We start from the raw sequence: 27,039 nt of genomic DNA, 5'->3' as shown, positions 1-27,039 counted from the left end.
CACCAATTGAGCTGCCTCCTGTGGGCTAATATAAATATTTGATGCATTATTTTCAAGCTGAAACTCAATATTTTTTTTTCAAAATTGTAAGATCAAAAAGCAGTATCTATTGTGGCGTTAAATGTATAGAGGATTTCTAGCTGGGCCAAAAAGGTGCTCAAGCTGATTCCATTTACTCTTAAGCATGGTTAGAGTCACCAATGAGCACCTTGACATTACTATCAGTCTGCATAGCTTTCTATTCCTGCAAAGTTACCATGAGTCTGTCCATTCATTGACAATCCAATCTAAGTTATTTTTAATGTTTTCATTTGTTCTGAAAAGACTAGCACACAGACTGATCTTCAACAGGCACATTCTGCATATAATGGATAATGCATGTCTCCTTCTTTCTTCTAGAGGAATACATTATGACAGGAATGTGACATGAAGAAAATATAATGTGCTTGCTCATTACTGATCTTAGATTTGTACTTAAGTGGTAGTAACAAATCCCAACAAGTTGCATCTTTGTCAATCTATCAGGTCAGTTTCTCTCTGTGAACCCAACTTATCATTCCTCCATAATGAAAACCAAAAGCTAACAAACAGAATTCCTTTGTAGCAATCTGATTATTACATGCATTTACAGAAAAATCTATGCATGAAGGGGGCTGAAACCGTTAAATGTTTACAGAAATCATATATTCGGTTGTGCTTTACTCAGACACTTCGCCTCTGCCAAAATGGAATGATGACCACTGAAAAGATGTTTGCCACTCTCCCTTATGCAATAATAATTAGTAGAGAGCATGCTAACATACCTATAATTTGCTTAAATCTATTTAGTAGTGTGGACAAAAATAATGGAATCAATATGGGGAGAGGCAACGTGCTGCTTAATACAGAGATTTATTTGGATTCTCAATCCCATGTATGAAAAAGGAATTTCCTCTATACTCAAGCATGTTTTCTTGGGTGCCAACGGTCCAAACGTGTCCCTCTAATTTCAAAGATTTTCTCATATCTGCTGTTTCGTATATAAATTTTACCAGGCTTAAAGCCTTGTCCAAGTGCTTGATAGCTCTCCACAGCATTTTTTTATCAGCTGATGTTATTATCTCACCCATGCATATGTAAAGATTGTCATCTCTTCCACCATATAGTCCCCCAGAAATATCCACTTTGATAGTCCCAATACTCTGAAATAAGTAAAAAATGAGAAGAGTGAACAGACAATTGGATGTATATCCCAAGTTTTGAGAGAGTTTATGCTTTACAAAGGATTGTCGATCATGCATCTGTTGAAGACTAATGTTATTGTCAAGCTGGACGTCTTTAATATGACAGAGACCCTCCTTCATGCCATTTATTTTTGTAATGTAGAATTTAAGAGTCTCAACACCTCTCAATGCATCTGAGATTACCTCAAACAATTCTAAAATATCACCCCATTTTGCAGTTGGAACATGAACTTTCTTGTCAGAAATCAATTTTACCCAGGAAGGGGTTTCGGATAGATGCAAACTTTTGCTGAACAACTGGGTGCATCTTGCAGTTGCCTCCTTTCCAACTTGCAATGCTTCTGATGGTTTATCAATTGCTTTCAGATCTGTATCAAGTTGTTTTACTAACTCTTCCAGGGCCTTCCTCCAATTATCATATTGAATAACTTGACGTGAAATTGCTTTTCTGACCAATCTTCTCTGCTGGACTGAAAGCCTCAAATATTCACTAACCACCTTCAATGAATCAAAGGTTATAGAATCTCTTTCACTTGGTTCAGAAAGAAGTGCATGTTGGACAGAATCGTTTAATGCCCATGAATTCTGCATTGGCAACCTAGAGGCAATAACATTTTGAGCACTACACTTAAATTCTTGCATTTCATGCCTGATCCTGACATCATAAACAACTGAATTGTCATCTACTTTGGCCAGCCTTTCATCTATCAGGTCGACATTTCTAAGACCCTTTCCCAAGCTACCTAGGATTGAAGAGGTACTTTCATCCTGTTTAGACAATTTGTCATCTTTTATCTGTTTCTTTTGGTGGTATCTATGATCATGATTCAAAGCAGAGCCATTACAGTATTCCCTGGTTTTCATCTCTTTGACAGTCCTGGAAGAAAGGGGCCAATATGAGCATTCCTGTGGGCAAAGACACATCACTTTCACATATGTATTCCATACTCTCGAGGAAGATTCAGCACGCACAAGGGAAGACATCCTCTAATTTATCTGTGAGGAAAAACTGAAGTCAAGATTAGAATCTGCAGAAATATCATTGATTTGTATCATTCAAGAAAAAGAAAGAAGCAATAAGGGTAATTTATGTAATGCATAAAACATAACAAATAAAGACACCAGACATCAAAAAGATGAAGTAACATACTCAGAAATACCATATGCAGTGCAAGTCTCTATATTGTCCATCCTTATTCACCAATATATTGAAAATATTAACACGGTAAATACCAACCTTCATTTTACCCATCAAGGCATTCAATCTGGCAATGTACCTTCCCTTGTATCACTCCAAAAAGTTCTATATAATATTATCATCATCAAAAGGGGGTTCCCTTGGCTACCTGCAACAGTAAGAGATTCCCAAAAGTAAACAAAACCAACCTCATTCCAGAAAACTGCATCATCAGAAATTTTGTGTCCTAATGTCATTCAATTTACTGGATGCCAACATCTGAGCAAATTCACTCCAGAAACTCGAGTAAGAAATGAAGAAAGATATATAATCTAGATGAGGTAAATAAGAGAGTCTAATCCACAAGGAAATATGAGAAATGAAAAATAAATTATAGCAGCTATATTACAAGCATAGTTTTAAAAATTTGCCTGGTTCAAACTGGCAGGTTGGATAGGGCCAGGGTTCAAACTGGCCACCAGCCCAGACCAATGGACCAGTTTGTACCAGTTTAGTACCAAACCAGTCCGAACCGGCCAGTCTCGTCCTCAACTAGTCATGCCATAAAAACCTAACTCCTAAACCCTAGGCCTAAATCCTAAACAGAAAACTTAACTCCGAAGTCCTAGCAAAGCTGGCAATGAATGGTAACATTACATCCTTTTACTTAGATTTTTAGCATTACCATTAATTGTTTCAGGATTTTTGAGAGTGGTCCATACCTTATTGAACTTCATATGGAGAGAGTAGAATTTCATGTCCCACACAAAAATAGTTTTCAGAATTTTAAGATTGGTAGGATTGCAACATTTTCATTCAATTCTATCATGTACGAGGGTATGGGATTGGCATTTAATCAAGTGCACCAAGCCCTTTATGTACCTTGATGTTGATGCTATTGATTGTGGAACTCCTCTGATGTTGGTGATATTGATTGTTGAACTCCTCTTCCATGGCCTTAACAAAAATTTACCCTTCAGTCAAACCAAAATCATTTGTTAGGCATGTTCAGCTTTTTCTACCATGTTACAAGGTTGAGGAAATGAACCCTTCACTCAAACCAAAACCATTTGTTAGGCATGTTAAATTTTTTCTACTATATTATAAGGTTGAGGAATCCGAGGAGTCTGAAGACCCTGAGCCAGATGATGTTTATGTAGCTCTCGTTGATGATCACATTTCTACTAGTGTTGATGAATTTGATGAGTGATCATGTTGATCAGTGATTTGTAGTAGGCCAGTGGCCCAGTCGCTTGTAGCATGGTTCTTGGACTCTAGAGGCCATTTAGAGCCTCATTGATTATGTATTTTGTTGCTGATATGTATTGCACTCAGAATTTTGATATATTCACCCTTACATGGTATATAGGTGAGCAAGCTTTGCATATTCTGTCTCTGTTTGATTTGGAATCTTAAAAATTATTTATTTATGTAAATTTTTCAGAATTGGTTCATTGAATCTGGTTCAATCCAAGTCGATCTGGTTCCAGTTCAAAACCCTATTTGATAGGTGGCTGATTTGAAGACCCGTTCCAAGTTTTAAAATTATGATTAGAGGTACCCCAAAATGGCATCAAACAATGGAAATGACAAGAAATATACTGACTGGTATTTAAACAATAAGAAAAGCTGCAAAATGTGCTGGCCACTGACCATAAGTGAAACCCATGAATCCTCAGTTTAAAAATTTGTAATGTTCCTAACTAGGAAATTCAGTGATAAACAAAGCAAGCAGACAAGCCAACAATCAGAAATGAGATGCAATCACCAAACACCAACGAAAACACTGGAAATAGACAACTTCTGAGCCATTTTATTAAATCATCATGGGGCAAATACAACAGTGAATGGAATGGTGCACCTGGGCTTGTCTCCAAGGACAAGCGTGACAAAACCCAGGTGAGCAAATGATGATCTGAGGGCTGCCCAACTGCTGCTCCAGAACTGATCCACGCTGCTCAGAAACTGCGCTGTCTGCTAGAAAGGAACTGCTGGAACCACTGCTTCCTTGCTCAGAAAATTATGAAACTTGAGCTCCCGAATCCTCAGCCAAAACCCACCAAAACCCAGGAAGGGTTTGGCCTAGTTCAGACCCCTGAAATTCGACCCCCAAGGAGACCATCCTCCTCCTCAATCTGGCAAACTCGGCCTGCCTGAAAGGTGCTGGGAAAGCTCTCCAAAACTGCCCCAAATCACTGAGATGCTATCCCTTATGAATTTCCACCCTTCTCTGATCTGATCCTAGTGTTGTGGCTCTCTCCCTCAATGCCCACGTGATGCACAGTCTGGCCCTCTGCGCAGTCCTCCAAGGCTGAGTTTCGAACTGCCCAAATGTTGCACCCACCTGCTCCAAAACTCCTCCCAAGGCTGGACTCCTTATATACTCCAACCCTCCGGATTTTCTCTGGCAAGTGCTGCCTAGATGAACCCCTGTTCACAACTGCGTGTTCCCCTCTCTGCGTGGCCCAAAAATACGCACTGTTGGTTTGTGGGCTGAGTGTGCGGACTATGAATCTTCCCCGGTGTTCCTCAAGGTACTCTAAAAATGCCTTCCTAGGGTGGCACTCGTAGTCCCCCAAAGGTAAGGTTGAATCTCTCGCCTGAGAGACTCGGGGCGAAACATCCAGTTGACTCGGCTAAGCAGCTCAAGCAAACAGCAAGTGAATTCGATGTGCAAGTATGAATAAATGCTCAACTGAGGAGCTCTTCCTCCTTATAACTTTGTGGGCCTTCCTCTTCCTCATGTGGGCCCCTCCACAAGCCATACGATTTCCCCTCTAAGGAAATTCGAATTGCCCAATGCATTTTCCCACGTGGGTGGCCCCCACCTTCCACTAGCAAATTAATCTAGCCTTCATTTCTCCTAAGTCCCTAAGTCAAAATTGCTTGGGTCCTTTACTTATCAAAATTTTATACAAAATTGGGGAGAGACCAAAACCTGTTACAAATCCATTTGGGAAGGGACATGACAGTCCTCCCCTCCCAAATGTTGCTTACCCTCAAGCAACTTCAGCGCTGGGTGCTCCAGAATGTGCTCACCCTCCCATGTGGCATCCTCATCCGGCAGGTTCTTCCAACGCACCAAAAACTCTCTAATGCACCTGCTCCTCAGCTTCCACTCTCGTCTCTCCAGAATGGCCTCACGCTCCAAAACCAAATGGCCCTCATCATCCAATGGGGTTAACTCAATTGTTGTTGTCGCCTGTTTTCCTAGCACCTTTTTGAGGCATGAGACATGGAATATGTTGTGAACCCTGCTCCCCAGAAGCAACTCCAACTCGTAGGCCACCTCCCCAACTCGTCTGACTACCTTGTACGGCCCATAAAAACATGGTTGTAGCTTCTCGGCTCCCTTCTGCTTCAATGTGGATTGTCTATATGGCTGTAACCGGAGGTACACCAATTCCCCCTCCTCAAAATGTCTCTCAATTCAATGCCCATCTGCGTACATCTTCTGCTAATTTTGCGTTGTCACTAAGTTATCCTTGAGAGCCTTAAGGATGTCTTGCCTCTCTAGGATCCAATCTTTCACCTTTGGGGCCTGGCTGTCTCCAAAAACAATGTCAACAAAAGATAATGCATCATAACCATACAAGGCAGGGAAAGGAGTCATACCGACGGACATGTGATGGGTGTTGTTGCAGCAATACTCGCCCAAGTACAAACATCGAATCTAAGCCCTCTGCTGCCCAGTCATGTAGTTCCTCAGGTACCCCTTCAGCCACTGATTAACTCGCTCAGTTTGGCCATCTGCCTGGGGGTGGTAGCTCGTGCTAGAAGTGAGCTCAGTACCAACCAACCTGAAGAGCTCCTGCCAGAATCCCCCCATGAACATGTTGTCCTGATCACTCACTATGTTCTTAAGAAGCCTGTGTAACCGGAAGACCTCCCTGAAGAACAGCTCTGCAACCTGTGAAGTAGAATATCGAGTCGGGATGGAAAAAAAGTGGGCATACTTGGTCAACCGATCAACTACTACATAGATGCAATCCTTGGCCTGTACTGTGGGGAGCCCAGCAATGAAGTCCATGGAGATACTCTCCCATTTCCCCTCGGGGATGGGGAGAGGTTGTAATAAACCGGGGGATGAATCAGCTCCCCCTTGTTCCTCTGACATGCCTCACAATCTTGTACGTGCCTCAACACATCCTGTAAGGCCTCCGAACGATGGTGCGATGGGCGCCGGGCAAAGTCGCCGTGCACGAGGGCGCGGACGGGCGCGCAAGCGCACAACGGGCGCGCGCTAACCGGACATGCGACAATGTTGCGGAGGAAATGCGACGAAAGATGGAACAACAATGCAACGATACTTGAGAGCGTTGCGACACTTAACAAAATGTGTGGAGCGAATGGGGAGTTTATACCTTGGCGTGAGGAGCCTTGCACGAAGGCAAGGCCGACCACATAAGTGCGCATTTGGGGTGCGCATTAAAACATGTTTGGGGGTCGGCTGGAGTGCCACCACCCATGATAACATGTGTATATATAAACCTGTGTTGTGATTCATTTGGCATCCAACAACTCGCACTTGGAGCTCGCACTTCTAGAGAGGAGCAGGGGTAAAAGGGAGCAGTCCAAGAGTGGAATGCGCATAGCTCATGCGCAGTTCTAAGGTGCGCAAGTTGGTCTATACTTAGAGCCGATTGTGGGTTGGGCGAGGTGCGTCCAAGGTCGTTCTAAGTGCAGTTTTGTGTCGGGTTTTGGTAGAGTGTCTCGGTGACTCGGGTGAGCACCCACTCTTGTGCAAAACGTGCACATGCTCATTGTAAAGGCTGTTATGCCTGCTTTGTAAAAGAAACTAAGTATTGGCTTGGAGTTTGCCAAGCATTACTTGTATTGTATTATTGAAGAAAGACTGATTATAATATATTGTCGGGCAGACTTGTTCGGGAGTTGCCCCTCCCCTTTATACTTGTTGCAATTGTTGATGTTCTTGTTATGATTGCTATGGATAATGAATGAGTATGGGCTTCATTAAGTATAAAGGATAACTGCATGTTTACTTGGTTGTGAAACACAAGCTAAGTAATGTTAAAGTGAAAGTAGGCGTAGTCCATGAATGTCAGTATTGGTGAAAAGAAAGCGTTCGGTGGTGCCGCACCTCGCTATAAGCGGTTGGAAGACTACCGCAAGTGTAGGGGCGTGACAGTTGGTATCAGAGCTCGGTTTGAGCTGGTGTCAGAGTAGGTTTGCTCGTGAAAGGTTTGAAGCTTGTGAACAAGTTCAAGTGTTGAAGCATTGAAGCCGGTATACACTTGACAGGTGAGAACAAGACTTCGGTTTGAAGCCGTTGAGCAGGGTTACTCGTGACGTGGAAAGGGTGCTTGCAGGTGAAGGAAACCGTTTCACACAAGTGGAACAAGGGTTGGTTCAGGTTGCAGTTGACTTGGTGAACATGGAGAAGGCTGAAAAGGCAGTAATGGTAGATGAACCTACGGAAGGTGAATCTAGCCATAGTGCGGTTGAAGCTCTCTGGTACGAAGTGTTGGAACATATGAGTCGATGGAGTTCTAACTGGGTTGCGATGAAGGCTGAAAACATGAAGATTCGGGAGAGCTGTTCGAAACTAAGAAGGGAACTTGAAGAACTCAGGAGCCAATGCGGGAGTACGACAAATATTGAACTCAAGGAACTTGATGAGGAGATCCAACGAAGTGGTCTTGATCTTCAAGAGCTCTTTGATGAAAGAGCCCGGTTGAGGAAGGAAAGTGCTAGGGTGGAGGCCGAAATCAAGCAAATTGAGGAAGAGATAAAGAAGAAGCTTCTTGGTAAGAAGGTTGTTGTGATTAGGCAGGAAGAGCTCGACTACATTGACAAGTTGGGAACTCAATACCAAGAGCATCCAGAAGATATTAGGAAGTTTAGTTCTATGAACTTGGTCAGTGGACACTTGGTTGGTGCACTTGAGCAAGATGCGATGAAGGGCAAGCTTGAAGGAAGTCAAGCTGGACCAGGATCGGGTTGCTTAGAGGAGCCAAGCAAGGAGGTGAAGTACCTTAGGAGGAATGTGAAGGTGGAGCATGAGCCAATTGACACTTCTAAGGCCGATTTCTTGAAGAAGGTTGCTGATGTAAGGCGCAAGACAAAGCCAACAAAGGAAGGTGATTCCTTGAAGCTAAGTTTTGTGCAGGTGACCGTGAAGGGCAAGAGATTTGCAGCTTTGGTGGATACGGGGGCTACTCATAGCTTCTTAAGCAGGAAGGCAGCAAAGTCTTTTGGGAAGAAAGCAAAGATGGAGAGGGAATGGAGTGCTTTCAAAGCAGTCAACTCTACCATTAGAGCTGTTGATGGGGTGTTGAAGGACACTCAAGTGAAAGTAGGATCGTGGTTTGGAAAGTTGGACTTGAGAGTTGTGGACATGGATGATTATTCTATGGTGTTGGGGCTGGACTTTATGGAGCTTGCACAAGCCATACCAATGGTGGACCGGGACATTCTCTTGATCACAGCTGAAGGGAAGACCATGATGGTACCGATGAATAGAAGAAGTTGCTTGGGGTATAGACCAAGGATGGCTTCTATGACTTTGTATCCCAAAGATCCGAATGTGAAGCATGAGGATGTGGAGCAAAGAGGACTTGGGAGTGTGACTCAAACAGCGAAGGAAAGGAAGTTGGTGGACTTCGTTGCAAGAGCTGGAAAGAAGAATGAAGGAAGTGAGAAGACAACCTCACGAACATGGAGACACTTGTTGGGAGCATCTTGTACTAATGATCTTCACGATGGAGTTGCAAATGAAGGGAGTCCGAGTACTACTTCAGAGGCAGTGGTTGATGGAGGTAGAGATCCTGCTGGGATAGTGGACTTTTGCGGGTATGCCATGGGCATATATGACTTTCAGTTGACAAAGGACAAGCTAGGTGAGCTTGGATGTACATGTGAGGAGATTGAGGCTGTGCATAGATACTTGAGGACACAACATCAATCTGACATATGGGTGGATGAGAGTCAGGGAGGAAACTTCCTGGCCTTCCTTTCTCTATAGATAACCTTTGGAGGAAGGTTGGTGTGGAGGCCTTGATAGGGAGGAACCACACCAACTTTACAAGGGGCCTTGAAGGAGGCTTCGTTATGACAAGTGCAGACTTGGATGCAGATGGCCAGAGGTTGGGATGGAGTCTACATGGGTTGGACATCATGGAAAACTTGAGTCATGGACATTGGGTTGATTATATGGAGCATGTTGCAGATGGGATGGGGTTTCCATGGACCTGAGCATGGGATGATAGATAGATTCTTGATGAGTCCGAGACGTAGCAGAAGTCAGGGAAAGACTTGTGATGACATAAGGATGTGCATTCTTATGGTTTGGGCGTATGGTTGGACTGATCACCCGACTAGTTTGAGTCATGAGGGGTACCAATGTGCGGAGGTACGTTAGCATGAGGCGAGACGAGTCAACACATGGCAGGGATATGTTGGCATTAGTCGAGATATGGTAACACATACGTGTTGGCATCTAACAGAGAGACTACATGGAGGAGGGACACATGATGAGGTCGACACGAGATGTTGCAGTGGAGATTGTGTCGATAACCATGGATCGAGACGATATCTGATGAAGAGCACACCGTAGAGGTGTATACCTTGGTATGGTTATCTTGGTGGCAGTTGGTCACTAAGGTGGGACATGATGGAGATGGAGTTCTGCATATGTTGCAGGGATGTTTGCCTTATGCGGAGGAATCGACATCATGGATAGTGATCTTGGTGGATGGCTACTGGGATGGTATGTTGTCGAGGACGACAACGATTTCAGGTGGAGGAGGATGTAAGGCCTCCGAACAATGGTGCGACGGGAACCGGGCGAAGTCGCCGTGCACGAGGGCGCGGGAGGGCGCGCGCTAACCGGACATGCGACAATGTTGTGGAGGAAATGCGACAATACTTGAGAGCGTTGGGACACTTAACAAAATGCGTGGAGCGAATGGAGAGTTTCTACCTTGGCGTGAGGAGTCTTGCACGAAGGCAAGGCCGACCACATAAGTGCGCATTTGGGGTGTGCATTAAAACATGTTTGGGGGTCGGCTGGAGTGCCACCACCCATGATAACATGTGTATATATAAACCTGCGTTGTGATTCATTTGGCATCCAACAACTCGCACTTGGAGCTCGCACTTCTAGAGAGAAGCAGGGGTAAAAGGGCGCAGTCCAAGAGTGGAATGCGCATAGCTCATGCGCAGTTCTAAGGTGCGCAAGTTGGTCTATACTTAGAGCCGATTGTGGGTTGGGCGAGGTGCGTCCAAGGTCGTTCTAAGTGCAGTTTTGTGCCGGGTTTTGGTAGAGTGTCTTGGTGACTCGGGTGAGCACCCACTCTTGTGCAAAACGTGCACATGCTCATTGTAAAGGCTGTTATGCCTGCTTTGTAAAAGAAACTAAGTATTGGCTTGGAGTTTGCCAAGCATTACTCGTATTGTATTATTGAAGAAAGACTGATTATAATATATTGTCGGGCAGACTTGTTCCAGAGTTGCCCCTCCCCTTTATACTTGTTGCAATTGTTGATGTTCTTGTTATGATTGCTATGGATAATGAATGAGTATAGGCTTCATTAAGTATAAAGGATAATTGCATGTTTACTTGGTTGCGAAACACAAGCTAAGTAATGTTAAAGTGAAAGTAGGCGTAGTCCATGAATGTCAGTATTGGTGAAAAGAAAGCGTTCGGTGGTGCCGCACCTCCCTATAAGCGGTTGGAAAACTACCGCAAGTGTAGGGGCGTGACACATCCCCCTTGAGGCCCTTCCATGTGAAACGCTCCCTGACTGCCATGTATGTTTTCCTGAACCCATGATGCCCTGACAATGGCAAGTCATGTGCTGCCTGGAGCACTCTCTCCCTCAATTGCGAGTTGGGAACTAGAAATATACGCCCCTTGTAGTAGATGACCTCGTCCATTACCCAATAGCGCTCATCTGCATGGGTTCCCTCCAGAATCTCGCATGCCCTCCTATCCTTAGAGTACTCAACCAATAACTGAGCCTTCCAATCATGGCAAATGTTCATGATTGATAGGCCTGCAGGTCTCCTGGATAGGGCATCAACCACCACATTGTGTTTTCCCAGCACATACTCTATGTCGAAATCATAGGCCTGCACCTTGCTGACCCATCTCCGTTGTATGTCGTTGAGGCCTGCTGCCCCATGAAGTGACAAAGACTGTTGTGATCAATCTTCACTCGGAACCTATTACCCACCAAATACTACCGAAACTTGGCCAAAGCATGCATAATGGCCAGCATCTCCTTGTCATATATAGAATATGACCTCTCATGGGGTAAAAGCTTCTGACTCTCGAAAGCAATGGGGTGCCCATCCTGAGATAGCACTGCCCCAACTCCCTCCCCGGATGCATCACACTCCACGGTGAAGGGCTGGGAGAAGTCTGGAAGTGCCAATACTGAACAACTGCTCATCACCTCCTTCAGGCGGTCAAAAGTTGTTTGTGACCCATCTGTCCATGCAAAGGCCCCTCTCTTTGTCAAATCCGTGAGGGGAGCTACTAACTGCGAAAACCCCTTGATGAACTTCCGATAATACGTTTAGATACCCAAGAAGCCCCTCAGCGTTGTCACATCTCTAGGTACCGGCCAATCACGGATAGCTCATATCTTCTCCTCATGGACCTTCACCCCATCTGTGCCAATGCTATGCCCCAAGTAGAGCATCTCGATCAGGCCAAACTCACACTTGGATAGCTTGGCATAGAATTGTTGTTCCTCCAAAATATGTAGCACCTTCTCCAAGTGTTAGAGATGCTCCTCCCAAGTCCTGATGTATATCAATATGTCATCGAAGAAAACCAATACAAACCTCCTCAACTACCTCCAGAATACATGGTTCATACATGACTGAAAGGTAGTCAGGACGTTGATCAACCTAAAGGGCATGACCAGGAACTCAAAGTGCCCATAATGACATCGAAAAGTTGTCTTGGGGATATCCTGATCCCTCATTTGATCTGATGGTACCCCAAACGTAGATCTATCTTAAAGAAGTACTTGGCTCCTCTAAGCTCATCCATCAACTCATCGATGCGAGGTATGGGGTATCGGTTCTTCAATGTCTTCCTGTTGAGGGCCCAATAGTCAATGCATATCGCAAGGTTCCATCCTTCTTCTTCACCAGCACCACTGAAGAAGCAAAGGGACTAGAACTTGGCCTGATGTGGCCCAATGCCAACAATTCCTTGATGGCCCACTCAATCTCGTTCTTATAGGCCTTAGGATGCCTATAAGGGGTGGTAATCATTGCTTGCACACCAGGCTCCAGCTCGATGGTGTGCTCGAATCCCCTATCTGGTGGCTGCCCTGGCAGGATATCCCCAATACCACTGAGTACCTGTCTAACAAGCCCTATATGTCTAGAGGTGGTGGTTGGGCTTGCCCTCCAACCTCTGAAATCCTCAGCTCTACAGCCCATGCTATGTCTCCATGTCACAGATCTGCCTCCATCCTATGCGCTGAGAGTGTCTGTGGTGGGTACGAATGCATGCCTCTAAGGACCACCGATTTGCCATCCAGGCCATTGAACTCCATCTCCAATTTCTTCCAATCAGTGGTAACTCGTCCAAGGCAGTACAGCCACTAGACACCCATCACCACATTGGTGTCTGGCACCTCAACCACAAAGAAATGGTCTGTCATAGAGTAGTTCCCCATGACCACCGTCAAACCGGGCACATACTGAGTGCATTGCATGGTACGGTCACCCGGCACCAAGACTGAAAAGCCCTCAAACTCGGTCGTGGTGAGGCCCCTCCTCTAAGCCAAATGGGCATCTATGAAGTTGTGGGTAGCCCCACTGTCAACTAACTGACACCCGTTGCCCATGTATCGTGCCTCTGATCCTCAATGTCAGAAATTTGGGGACCCGCACAAGTAAGCAAGGACTCCCCCGGATGGGGCGACGGATACCCCCCCTGTGGAGGTGGTGGTCGTGGTTTCCTCTACTGGACTCTCAGTGTCTCCCATATCACACTCCTGCTCCACCTCGTCCTCCTGGTCACTATCTGAGAAGACCTCAATGTAATGTGCTTTGCCAGTTGTGCACCAATGGCCTGGTGCCCAAGGCTCCCAACAAGTAAAGCACAGGGTCCTCCTGAGGTCCTTCTGTGTCTCATCATCCAGTTGCCCTCGTCCCTGGGCAGTTCTCTGAGGTGGGGATCTAGTATCATTCCCCTTCTGGAGCTAGGGGGTACGTGTAGGAAAGGGTGCTTGTGTCTTGGGGATGGCCCCCTGTAAATTTGTGGCACACATAACTGCTTCCTGCAACGTGGAGGGTCTATGTGACTTCACCAATCCACGCAAGGGCTCGAGTAAGCCCTCTATGAAGGTGTATACCCTCCGAGCATCTGAGATATCCGGCACCATCGCTGAGACTCTCAGGAACTCCGATATGTATTGTTATGGGTTGCCTTTCTGTCAAAATTGGGTTAGCTCCCTGTAGTGAGCCTCCGAAGCCCTTCGGTCAAAGCGCTCCACCACCCTCCTGGTGAAATCCTCATATGAAGTCACATTGGCATGCCCCAAGGTAGCCAAGCCATGAAACCACCAGTTGTGGGCTTCCCCCTCCATGTGCAGCGTGGCCATCTTGATGGCTTCCAGCTCTGTCATCCGGTTAAGCTGGAAATAAGTGTCCATCTTCTCAACCCATGTCCGCGCAGTGCACTTGGCAGTGCCATCGTACGTGGGGAAGTACATCCTCCCTATCGTCCTCTACAACTCATAGCTCTGCGTGCCCTGTCCTCCATAACCCTTGCTCTTCTCATTCTGCTTGAGCTTGCAGAAATCTTTGAAAGAGAGTGCTTCCTTGAAGTCTGCACCCATGGACTGCCATTCTCTGAAGTGTTCTCCCATCTGTGAAGGGTCTTCGGCCCCTGCTAGTTCACCCTGTGCAAAAGGCACGAAAGAGAGCAGTGTGGCTTGAGTTGGCCCACTCGCTGACGGAGGTTGTGCTGTGGGTGAAGGATGGTCGAATTGTTGAGAGGCCCATGAAGTCTCCCCAAACAGGAATCCCCTAGGAGTGATTCTCTCTCGGTTCTGCATTTTGGTCTCCTCTAACATTTCCTTCTTCCTCTTCGCAAGATCATTCAAAGCCTTCAAGAGGCTATCAAAGGCCATCTCCTCCCTGCTCTTGGGCTCTCCCATGTCTTCCTCTACTACTACTGCCTTTCCCCTATCCTCAATGTCTGAAGTGATCTCCAACTCTCTTTCTTTGCTTCGGTACCTCTGCCTCCTGTATGTAATACTCTGCTAGTCCCCTTCTCTAATAGGAGAAACTCGCCACGACTGAGCCAAGATCTGGGCTCCGATACCACTTATTGTGAGTCACGATTGTCGTTAAACCCGCAGGTGTTAGTCAACGATCACATCGCCACAGATAAGGATCCATGAGAGGCGGTTAGTCCATGTTGTGAAACATATGGTGAGCATTGGTGTATCCAATGTCCAACAATCTCACCCCCAAAGTGAGTCAGGGGTGTATCGAACTCATGACCTACGTTCTAATACCACTTTAATGTTCCTAACTAGGAAATTCAGTAATAAACAAAGCAGAGAAACCAACAATCAGAAATAAGATGTAATCACCAAACACCCATGAAAACGTTCGAAATAGAGAACTTCTGAGCCATTTTATTAAATCATCATGGGGCAAATACAACAGTGAATGGAATGGTGCACCTGGGCTTGTTTCCAAGGACAAGCGTGATAAAACCCAAGTGAGCAAATGATGATCTGAGGGTTGCCCAACTGCTGCTCCAGAAATGATCCACGCTGCCCAGAAACTACATTGTCTGCTAAAAAGGAAGTGATGGAACCACTGCTTCCCTTGCTCAGACAATTGTGAAACTTCAGCTCCCGGATCCAAGCTAGTATGACACAGATGTTGTCAATGTATGTGGGGTAACGCTTACATCATAAAATGTCAATTTAAAAAAATATATGAAAATGTCTCTATATATACACAAGAGAGAGAGAGAGAGTAGTATGTACACCTACCATAAAAACTGATATTTAGAGAGATAAAAAGTAGTGTTATCAGAACCGGATCGGAACCGGTGAAATGGGTCGATACGACCGATTTGGGGGCCAAACCGGTCCGGTTCGAGGTTCGGAACTGGAAATGGCCGGTTCCGTAATGGAACCGGCCGGTTCAATACTAAATCGGCCATTTTTCACTGAACCAACCGGTTTTGTACAATCCGACCAAAGATGTTCCAAACACAATTTTTTTAAGAAGTAAGAATGTTTGAGTGGAGAAGCCTAATATTGAAGCCTATGGCCCTGGTATTGTTATGCATTTCATGGTAATGTTAAATTCTTAAAGTAAAAGTGACGTTTCACTTTTACTTAAATTTTTAACATTACCATGAAATGACTCTGGATGTTTGATAGTGGTTCCGACCTCATTGGATTTCATATGGAGAAAGTAGAATTTTAGATCTCACTCAAAATCCAGCAGACTTAACCGTTTTTCAGGATTTTAGGATTGGGGGGATTGCAGTGTTCCCATAATATTTTGTCATGTACAAGGGTATGGAACTAGTATTTAATCAAGAGCACCAAACCTCAATGTAGATTGATGTTAGTGGCATTGGTTGCCGAACTTCTCTATCATGACTCTACTAAAAATGTACCCATCACTCAAACAAAATTGTAATGTCCCCATTTTTATTTTCCTCCATAGTACAGCCAGGGTGGATTTCCACGCAGGGGATGGCCAGGTCAATGGAACAGGTTTATGTCATCGGGAGTTCCGATGGAGTTTTGAGGAGTTTTCAAGGGATCTGATGGCATTTGCTTGGTATATTTCATCATCTGCACAGCTTGCCTTTTGTTTCGTCGCATTCTGACAACTTTCAAAAAATAGCATTATTATGGGGCCTAACTTAATTAATTATGCTCGAGGTGGCATTCCGGGGAGATTAATTGATGGAACAACTTAGTGTAATAGCTCGTTGGAACCAGAACGAGAAGATCTACAGGATGGGATGTTGAGAAGTGACTTCGAGTGGTTGAAGAGAGTATGGTGGGCGATTTACCATTTTCCCTAATTAAAAATGACTTTAATTAGTCATTTAACTATGGAAAAAAATAATTAACTGGAGTAAATGGACCAAAAGTGACTTAAGTGAAATAAAATAAAATTAAGAGGTCACTTAAGATAAAGTCAATGGAGGAGCTTCTAGAATAATAATAGAATAATAAAATAAGATGCTTCTAGAGGCTTGGAGATCTATCCATCAAATCTATAAAAAAGGAGGTCATTTGGAGACATCTTGGATTTGATATTGTTTCTTGTATGAGAGGTTGAAAACCCCGTTCTCTACTCCATTGGTAGCCCAGGACGGAAACGCTCGGGTGATTTAGTGAGATTAGGCGAGTACCCATCTCCCCTTGGTGAGTTCATCCAAAATTAACAGGAGAGCTTAGCAATGGTAGTATGGTTTAGTTTTGGTGGAGGACTCGTGCAGCATTGGAGCAGATCCTTGAGGCCAGTTCTATCTCAGCGATTTTTGTTATTCCAACATGTAAAACCCCAGTTTATACATTATAATAAAAGTTGAGAATATTTCTGCTCATTGTATGATTGATCTGCATGCATTCTCTTGTTCTATTTTACATGGAAATCTTTTGTTTATGAATGGAAAATTTATCTGAAGTATTTATGAGTTAAAATTTTGAGAAAACCCCAAATTGTTCCATTTGGGACATTACAATAATCTTGACTTGACATGCTATGTTTTTTCGATCTTATTTTAATGCTTAGAGGATGATATTGGTGACGAATATCCCAATATAGGCAAAAGGATTTTGATGATAGGTAGGTATTTGTTGTAGCATTATTTTTTTGGGATGCTAGAGGCCATATAGAGTTTGTTTGTTGATGTATTTTTGGTTCAGAGATGCATTGCACTCGATGCTATTTTGGTTATGTGCACCCTCACATGCTATATAAATGAGAACTTTGCTTATTTGTGCATAAATGGTTTGGATTCATATGGATGCACATGAAAATATATGTTTTTCATTAAAATTTGAATATTTTATGTGTTTTTTGGTCAACCATTTTTTTATTCGGTTTTTTTACCGGTTCTGGTCCGGTTTCGACTGGTTCCCAGTCCAAAAGGTTTTCTGGTTCGATCATCGGTTCGTTCCAATAACATTAAAAGGAGACATACCAGATTTAGACATAGATATAAATGTTATAGGTATGATATTTAGATAGAAATATTGTTACAATGCAAATACAAATATCTTGATAGTAATCAAAATTGTAACGTACCTCTCCAGATCTACATAACTATCGATTTGAGTCATAAGTGAGACTACAACCATCCTAGATCCACCTTAAATGATCAATAACTTTATTGCTCAAGGGATTTGATTCCTTTCAAAATTTGATAGATGGGTTAACATGGAGCAACATGCCTATTGTTCTAGGTATATTTGAATCTAGTTGGTTTAATGTCTAGCAATTTAGCCTGTGACATAAAATCTTCCATTAGTTCTTGAAAGGGGTCTCTGACAGGTGATCCCATTTTTTTTTGTTGGAAAATGTAACTAGTTTCGTTCTTCATTAATGTATTTGAGTCATCTTGTAATGTACTTGTCAAAAGAATAAAGAAAAGAATCTTTATTATTATTGTTGTGACTTATTAAAACATGGGTTTCATGCTTGGGTCACCATGTTTTAGGTCAAAGTCCCCATTGAGGACTTCTAGGATTTATTCTGAGTCAAAAGAGTCATTGTACTTTTAAAGAGACCCATTCTTGGGCTTTCGAACCATGTAAAAAGGTTAAGTATTAAGTCAAATATAATTTATGTATCCTCCGCGCCATGTCAACCTAGAAATCAAGTCAGCCTAAGGACACTAATTCGACCTCACATGGAGCCTATAGATACAAGTGAATCAAATTCATTTGGAACACACTCTCTCACAAGATGTTCGATATCTCTTGTAGCTGAGAAAAGTGTGAAGTCTGAAATTGGGAAGCCAAAAGAAGTGCGAGTTCGGTGGAGTCTAAGGAAAAGAAGAAAATCGAAATTTTGGTGCCTCTCTCTCCCTATTTCATGCCCTAGATTGGGAGATCGAAGTCTTCCAAGTTTCACTACTGCCGGAAGATGCATGTTGTCGGAAGTTGCTGCCTAGTCGAAGTTAATGGAAAGGGGTCGAAATTCTAGGAAGTTGACTTGGTGTGGAGGGAAGGTCTGGTCTTTGTCTAGGGTGAAGAGCCTCAAAGAATACTATTGAAAGGAAGAATTTCTTGACTGGGTTTTCCCCTCAAAGGGGATTTTGCCCTGGCATAATGCCTACATTTGGTGTCTATTGTTTTATGTGTTGTTGCTTTGGTAATTGCTTGATGAACTAAAAAAAAGAAGATATAAAAAATCATAATAACAAGAAACATCACAAGTAATTATCAAGAATAAGAAAATCTTTTTGCCTTTCTGAGTTTCTAACATATTTCTCCCAACTATTTAGGGTAGTATTGAAGTCCTCCCCCAAGAAAACTGAAAGCCCCAAATTACTACCAGATTGGACCAATTCCTAATCTCGGATGATTTTCTTTGCTGCAATATCTCAATAAAATCCTCCATTCTCCCTTGGGATGGTTCTGACCATCACCCAATTAGACTTGATCTCTCTCCTCTTGTGAACTATGGCCCCATCCCTTCCAGATTCAGTCCTATCTAGATTCAACACCCTAACTTCCATGAGGTAGTTTCTTAGTCTTGGCGCCCCTGGGTGGAAAGCAGCCTAATATCGATATGGGAGAAAAATATTAGAAGACTAAAAAGTTGTCTTAAATCCTGGGCTCAATCCCTAAAGACGGATAGCCAGGGAGTTATACATGATATGGAGCATACTATCAGTCACCTTCACTTTTCCCTGGAAAAAGAGTGTAATGGAGGAAATGATCAGACAGGATAGGATTTTCAGATTTTGTTTGATGAGTATCATGCGTTGTTGAAAGAGGAAGAGAAGTATTGGAGACTAAAGTCTCAGAGTGTGTAATTCTAGGGAGGGGACAAAAAGACAAAATATTTCCATAAACAAGCAAAAAACAGGGGAAGGAAAAAAAGCATTCAAGACATCGTGATAAATGGGAACAAGGTGGGCAATTTTCATTAAATCAAGGAAGAAGCAATTGCTTTCTTCAGCAACCTCTACTCCTAATGCAAGCCCGTGTCAGAGCAATCTAAAAATTATATGTTGGAGCACACTTTGCATCTCATCACTAAAGACATGAATAAACAATTAACTCTCCCTCCTATTGAAGAAGAGATTCGCAAAATTGTCTTTTCTTTCCATCTAGACAAGGCCCTTGGTCCGAATGGATTCTCAACTCACTCCTATCAGCATTTTTGGGATCTAATTAAGTGGAACTTTTGCATAATGATAAGTTACTCTTTGAAAAATGGTTGTATGGGAGGAGGGATCAACTCGTCTTTTCTTGCCTTGGTTCCCAAAGAGAACAATCCCCCCTCCTCCTTCCACAGATTCCAGCCCATATCATTATGCAATGTCTCCTATAAAATTATTTCCAAACTTCTTACCGAAAGATTAAAAAAGCTCCTCCCAGATGTTATATCTGAAAACCAAGGAGGTATTGTCCCTAGGAGACAAATTGTTGATAACATTATTCTTGTCCAAGAAGCAATCTTCTCCAATAGAGAGAGGGGACAAGGGAATGGCCATCGAACTGGACATGGCCAAAGCCTTTGACAGAGTCGAGCACAACTTTCTTTTTAAAGTATTGAGCAAAATGGGATTTAGCAACACTTTTATCCAATGAATTTCCATTTGTATCAGTTCCCCTTGGATTGCTCCCTTGGTTAACGATAGGGTTACTAGCTTCTTCCTTGCCTCTCATGGTCTTCGTCAAGGATGTCCTTTATCTCCCTTTCTCTACATAGCAGTAGTTGATACCTTGAGCAAAAGGCTTGAATATGAATGCAGCTCAGGTCACCTTCCTAGTCTCAAATTTACTCCAACTATTAAAAGTGCCAATCATTCCCAATTTGTCGATGATACTATTCTCCTTGGGGGAGCCTCGATGGCCATTGCAAGAAGATTCGAAATAGTCCTAGATCACTTCCTTGCTGCCACAAGAGGTCTAGCCAACTCAACCAAGCCACAGATTTATACATGGAACATTTTGATGGTCAAGCATCTCCAAACTAGTGTGATTTTTGGCTTCAGCGCAATTGAAGAATGCAAAGATTTCAAATACCTTGGGATCCCTATCTGCTTAAAAACTCTTTATCCACAGGCTTGGCTCTTTGTCCTCTTGAAGATCAAAATCAAACTTGAATCTTGGGGCACCTGATGCCTCACTTCGGCCCTTCCTTTGTATCAATTCTCTGCTTTGTTGGCACCTCAATATATCTTACAGGCTTTGGGGAAGGTTATTCGCAAGTTCCTTTGGGAAGGAAGCAAAGTCTGTTCCAAAAAATTTCACTTAATCAATTGGATTACCACTCGATCCCCTTAAGATCGCGGAGGTTTGGGGATCAAGGACCCAACCCTCATGAACCAAGCAATGGGAGTTAAAATTGCCTGGAAAACAAAAACAAACAAGGACTCTTGGTGGGTCCAAGTTCTTACTAATAAATATCTGTGATCCAACACTGGGAACAAACTTGAACCATCCTCCTCTCTGAGAACTTGCTTGCCTGCTTGGAGACTCATCTCTGCCTCATTTGATTTGATTAACAACTATCTCAGCTAGACCCCAAGAACTGGTTCCAATATTCGTCTATGGTTCGACTCAATCATCAACCACCCTACTCTCCAAGAATATGAAACCCTCGGCCCTCGGGCTACTTCAACATCACCTATCAAATCAAGAGATCTCTACGTTAGCGCAAATATGTAACTGGAATAGTGCAGGCATCTGGTCTAGATGGTATCTTGATGTTGCCCCCTCCAACCTTTCCAACCTCGTGGATATGCTCAAAGTTAGAATGTCGGGTTGCACTCCAATAGATCGTCAAGTGGAAGATAAGCTGGGATGGAAATATCATGTGTACACAATCAAAGCAGGATATGAGGAAATATTGTTTTTTGAGAAAATCCCCTCAAAATGATCCATCCAGAGAAAGCTCTGGTTAAGTAATGTCATACCCAAAGTCAAGAAAATTCTAACCTCTGAAATCTCAAAAGGAGAGGGATAAGTGGACCATCACGCTACCCCCTTTGCTAGTTGCAGGAAGAGTCTATCCCTCACTTGTTTTTACCATGTCCCTACTCTTTTCAAGTTTGGGCAGTTGTTCTGGGTCCCTTATTTGCCCGCTTGAATATGCCCAATGATATCTCTAATCTCATTACAAGTTGGCACAAACATTATGCTGGAGCCTTTTCTGGCAAGCTTAGTTTTAAATGGATCTGGAGCTCTCTTCCAAAGTTCGTCTGTTGGCAAATCTGGCTTTCTAGAAATAGTGTAATCTTCAAAAATGTTTCAATCCCTCCCAGGATTACAGCTGCTAAAGCTCTCTCCTTATGTGTGGAAACTAATATAGTGAAATTAAAAGATCAAGATCCTCTTCTAGATTGTCAAGAAAGAAAATGGATGGATTTGCTTGTGGATTTGTTGGCTCATCTTCCTTCTTCTACCCTCTCAAGTCATCCAGCGAATGTGAATTGGAAGCTTTGCCTCACGGATGCAAAATTTGATGACTGGAGAATTTGGCAAAAGAATTGGATCCTCTTCTTTGATGGAGCTTCTAAAAAGGATCTAGGAGTGGAAGGATGCGGAGGGATTCTCTTAAATCCCGATGGAAATCCACAAGTAAAGTTTGCTTGGGGACTAGGTCAAAGAACGAATAATCTTGCGGAAATGTATGGACTCCAACTTGTCCTCCAACTAGCCAAAGATCGCGACATCTCTTCCATTGTCATCTTGGGGGATTCCCTCATCACAATCCAACATTTCCAATCGGGCCCTCTTCCTAAGAATAATCTCCTCTCGCTTCTCCTCAGAAGAATCAATTGCATCCTTGAATCATTTTTGCATAAGTGTTATTACCACATCCTTCATAGCCAAAACAAAGAAGCTGATGCTCAAGCCAACCTCGCCTGTCAACTGGAAGAAGGTTAATGCAATGCCAAAGGCTCCCTTAGTTGGAAGGTTATTCCATGACAATTTCAAATGACGTTCCTAGCTCCTCCCTCTAAATAGAAACGATGCTTGGAAAATGGCATGGATTAATTTGATCAAATATCATAGCAAAGATAATGGTGAAGGCCTCCCCTCTATGCCTTCAAAGCTATCCCCTTTGGAGTGTAACCCAAGGATCAACAAGTGGTGTAATACATTTGTCCTATCATATGAGGTGGTAGTCTACATGAATGATGGCCATGGGAGCATTTATGCCACTAATAAAATCTGGACACCTCTGCTCTCTCGCATTTGTCTTTGTTTTAGGCTTGATGGTTAGCATATGGGTTAAACTTATGAATTTTGGGACAGTGTCATTCCCTGAAGTGTGGGATCTCCTTGAAATATGACCAGCATTCATGGAGGTTGATCTCAGGCTTATGTTGCAAGATTTGGATCGTAGTTATACATATTGGAGCTCTTGTGACCAGCGCTCTGTGTGGTGGGTTTTCCAACCCTTTAATTCAAGTTTTGAGCTCCTCCTTCCAGTGTTCTGGAAGCCTCCCTTAGCTTGCTCTCCCCTTTGGAACAAGCAAAGGAATCCCTTGCTCTCTGTTAGCCTTGGACCCTTATTCATTTATGTAAATCGAGGGCACAATTTGCCTAAGAACGAGGCCAAGGAATTAAAATCTTTCTAGACAAAAGATTGGGAAGTTTCAATTACAACTGAATAGGTTGCCATTTCTATTCGAACGTGTATTTTGTCGCCCCGCACTTTTAATGAAGTAGCTCCAATGAATAGGAAGGGATATCGACAAGGTTCTTTGGTCATATTCTCAACTTACATAACTGGGCTCACTCCTCAAATGTATCTTTGTCTGCTCCTTTGCTTTCCCTTAGTGTGTTGTCTCACCAGGACTTTATGTTCAAAGAGCCTTCTCCTTGCACTTTTCATCTCCTCCTCAGGGCATCCTTGGATCTCTTCACGTCTTGGATATAAGTACACAATGGAAAATCAAGTTGCTCCCTCCTCCGTCACTGGCTTCGATAGCTTCACTCCATGTAACCTCTACCCGCAGTGCGCACCTCCAAATGGATAGGAATGAGGAAATCAGTGATCTCCGTCAACTGATTAGCCAACAATCAGACAAAATTATCTTCTTGACAAAGGAAGTCCAGAGTCAACAAGTCAGAATTAACAAACTGGAAGATGAGATGGATTGGATTGGCTGGACCTATAGGATCAAAGAAATTCAGATGACAAAAGAAGCACAACCAGTAATGCCCTTGGTGGCCCCTTGGACAAGATGTCCATTGATCCTCTTCAATAAGCTATGTTTGCTCCATGTAAATGTATTTTGTTATGGGGTCAGTTTTGTCGAGCCTACGATAGTAGTTGTTTTTGTTTTTGCTCTAAGAATGATTGTAGCAAAAGTCTTGAGATAAATCTTGAATTTCATCTCATAACCCTTCGATAAGTCAATTTCTTTAATAATAAAATTTATTTTTCTTTCTTTTGACACATCATGACTCAAATACAATTATAAGGATCGACATTAGTTACATTCTTCAACACTCCCTCTTAACTAGGGAGGTATTCATATGTAATATTCCTAATTAGCCATGGCTAATTGGAATATTCGATTTTGCCCGATTTTTGCCTTCTATAGTTATTTATAAATAATAGTAAAAAAGAGGACGGGGGTCATAACTCACTTTAAGAATAAAAAAAATCACTTCCTAGTAGCACAACGTTGTGACTTAAGGAGGAGCCAAAGGGGCCAAAGGGGGACGCAAAAATGGGGCCCACGCAGACACATGGAGGGACTACGCAGGAGGGAAGAACACATGGCAAGAGGGGAATCACACAGGAGGAGGTGAGCCTAAGGATTGTGAGAGGCAGAGGCTATAATAGAGAGGAGCCCCCTCATTTTGGGTCATTCAGTTATGTGCATTTTGAGCTAGTCGTTTCGACTTCTGAGCATGCTGGTTGTTTAGCTAGTCTGCAGCACTATTTAGTGCATTGAGTGTCTCCGTTCAGAGATCTCACCCTTAGCCTCGGGGGGTTTCGAGTGGCTGCTCAGGCAAGGTATTTCCATTGGCGTTTCAACAATAGTTTATCAGCATTTTCAGCAGCAGTTTCATCAGCTTTCTGGAGGACTGCGCAGCACTGAGAGAGGGACGCAGTTCTTTCTGGCAGTAGTGTTGGATTGGGGTTTTGCAGGAGGATTTATGCTGGGTGATTGAGCAGGGGACCAGCCCTTGTCTATTGGAGGATTTTTGGCAGAGTTTCAGGCAGAGTTTAGAGGGGTTTCCTTCAGTGGCAGCGCAGAGCAGTGAGGAACTGCGCAGAACCCCAAGGGGGTGATTTTCGGGGGTCGGCTATTTCAGGAGAGCTTTCTGGGTTTTTCTGGGTTTCTTGAGTAGAGCCTGAATCTAGAGTTTCAGCTTTTTCCGAGGAGGGGAGCAGCCCCAAATCATCATTTGTTTTCTAGCAGCAGCATCCACGCAGAGAGGCCATTCTTGTCATTCTAAGAGTATTTCTTCACTTGCCTTGTGCAAGTCGAGGTGCCATATGTCTAATCACCTCTTGTACTCATTTTATTGCTCAGTATAATAAAATGGCTTAGCATTTCTCGCTGCATTTCTTGTGTATCTGCTTATATTTCCGGTTTACATTATTATATGATGGTCCACTGTTATTTTATCACTTCTGGGTTATTATATCATTTGCACATATTTGGTTGGAGTTTTTGCTAGGGTTTGAGAAAAATTCTGGGTTAGGGATATTACATCATAATTACATATATTAAGAGGTACATGGAAGGTCTCAAAAATGAACTATGAAGAGTTCTAGCACACTTAGTGTTGCAGACTAGATACCTGATCTGGGTGGGACTCAAGCTTTCAGCCACTCTAGGTACCATCAGGCTTACTTGCTAACCATCAACCCAGGGATCTAGGTGTGTATCCAAGGTCACAGCTCCATGACCAACACCAACCTCCCTCTTCGAGATCTAGACATCAACACACATGCCAGCCAAATGTCCTCCCAAGCATCTTGTCATTCGCTGCTTCACCTCTCCTTATAAACTAAACCACATATATCCATTTGTCCAAGCATGCTTCCAAAGTGTTCATTCTTCTTATGGAGAGATCTACCTGTACAAACACAAACCCCAATCAGTAATAAACTTTCAAATATATATACAAGTAAACACAAACCTTCAGGGTCCTCAATCATTCAGATGCTGCTAATATCATCATTAAGTTATCCAAATACATCTTGTTGGAAGCTTTCTTCTTTCACTTCTTCAGCAACACCAAATACAACCTTAGTACTTCTCAAGTCTTCATGAATCACGAACCTTTATCTGTAATACTTTCATTCATTTGGTTCCATTCTTACTTCACGGTACTCACTATCATAATATGCCCTCCCTCTCAACTGGGGAGATATACCCTTTCTTCTATCTAGGCTCCCTCTTAATTTAGGGAAATCAACAGTTTCATGATATCGAAGAAACTTCATCCTTTCAAGGCTTTATTTCTTTCTTATGGCATCAAGATCATCTTGATCATCATCATTTGTATAGCCTCATTAATCAGGGTTATACAAACAACTTCATTATCTTGAAGATTATGTACCTACAAAAACTTTAATAGCAAGTACAACCAAAATACATATACAGAAGCATGAAGTTAACTATATCAAAATTATGTCAATATAATGGAGGCATCAAAACAATCAAATATTAAATACCTAAACCTAGTTAGGTTCATAATCAACAAGAGACACATACTAGACTTCAACCTCTTGCTAGAGTTTTGTCACAAACCCTTAGACACAAAGCCTTAGATATCAGCAATTCAATCAAATAACAATCCTACTATACATCTAAGGTTTCAACAATATGCTTTTACTTGTCAAACTTCTACTAGGGTTTGTAGAAAACCCTAGATTTTATCATCGAAGCTAAATTATATCAAAAACAATATTATCATATCCTAGAATATTAATCTTCCACTAGGGCTTTGTTACAAACCCTAGATTTCACACACTAAACTATGAGCATCAACAATTAAGTTAGCATACTCGCATATACATATCTAGGATTTCATGCACTAGCATTTCTTATCAACATAAACAGTAATACATCAAAACAATTTTCACCGGGCTAGGGTTTCGATCAAACATATGAACATACACCTAGGACTTCATTCCTAGAATCTTACTTACAAGGGTTTTGTTCACAAACCCTAATTCCCCAAACCCTAAATACCTAAGGTTTCAATACATAATTTAGACATTAACAACAAACCCTAAAGAGCTAGGGTTTCTATCTCAACAATAAATAAATAAAAACTAAACATCAAAAGAATAGGAATTCTAGATTTCATTAACAACCCTAAGTAGACTAGGTTTTTATAATCAACATTGACATACCCTTAGCGACAAGAGGCTAGGGTTTTATAGTGAACCTTAAAGGTTATGATTACACAAGAATGATCAAATAATATCACAAGGGTA

The 27,039-nt window shown here is 42.8% G+C and overlaps 1 protein-coding gene across 10 annotated transcripts in view; it reads right to left on the bottom strand.

Moving 5' to 3' along the window:
- Nucleotides 1–365: 365 nt before the first annotated feature.
- LOC149191631 (uncharacterized) overlaps nucleotides 366–27,039 on the bottom strand; it is an 83,869-nt gene continuing 57,195 nt past the window's right edge. For 4 of the 10 annotated variants that reach the window (XM_089404374.1, XM_089404375.1, XM_089404369.1 and 1 more), the window contains 2 exons: nucleotides 2,461–2,569; nucleotides 366–2,219 (listed from right to left, as the gene is read on the bottom strand). In XM_089404374.1, coding sequence (XP_089260500.1) covers nucleotides 879–2,207 — 1,329 coding nt within the window. In that variant the 5' untranslated portion in view covers nucleotides 2,208–2,219; nucleotides 2,461–2,569 and the 3' untranslated portion in view covers nucleotides 366–878. Of the gene's footprint in view, nucleotides 2,233–2,460; nucleotides 2,570–3,282; nucleotides 3,375–27,039 lie in introns of all 10 variants that reach the window. The other 6 variants (XM_089404372.1, XM_089404373.1, XM_089404370.1 and 3 more) reach the window with 3 other exon arrangements.

The sequence above is a fragment of the Pinus tabuliformis genome, chromosome 2_2 (genome assembly GCF_031772625.1).
Source record: "Pinus tabuliformis cultivar Carrire ecotype Pingquan chromosome 2_2, CPIR1, whole genome shotgun sequence".
In the NCBI taxonomy this organism is placed as follows: Eukaryota; Viridiplantae; Streptophyta; class Pinopsida; order Pinales; family Pinaceae; genus Pinus; species Pinus tabuliformis.
The sequence above is the reverse complement of the archived record's forward strand: the minus strand, read 5'-3'. Positions and strand labels throughout refer to the sequence as shown.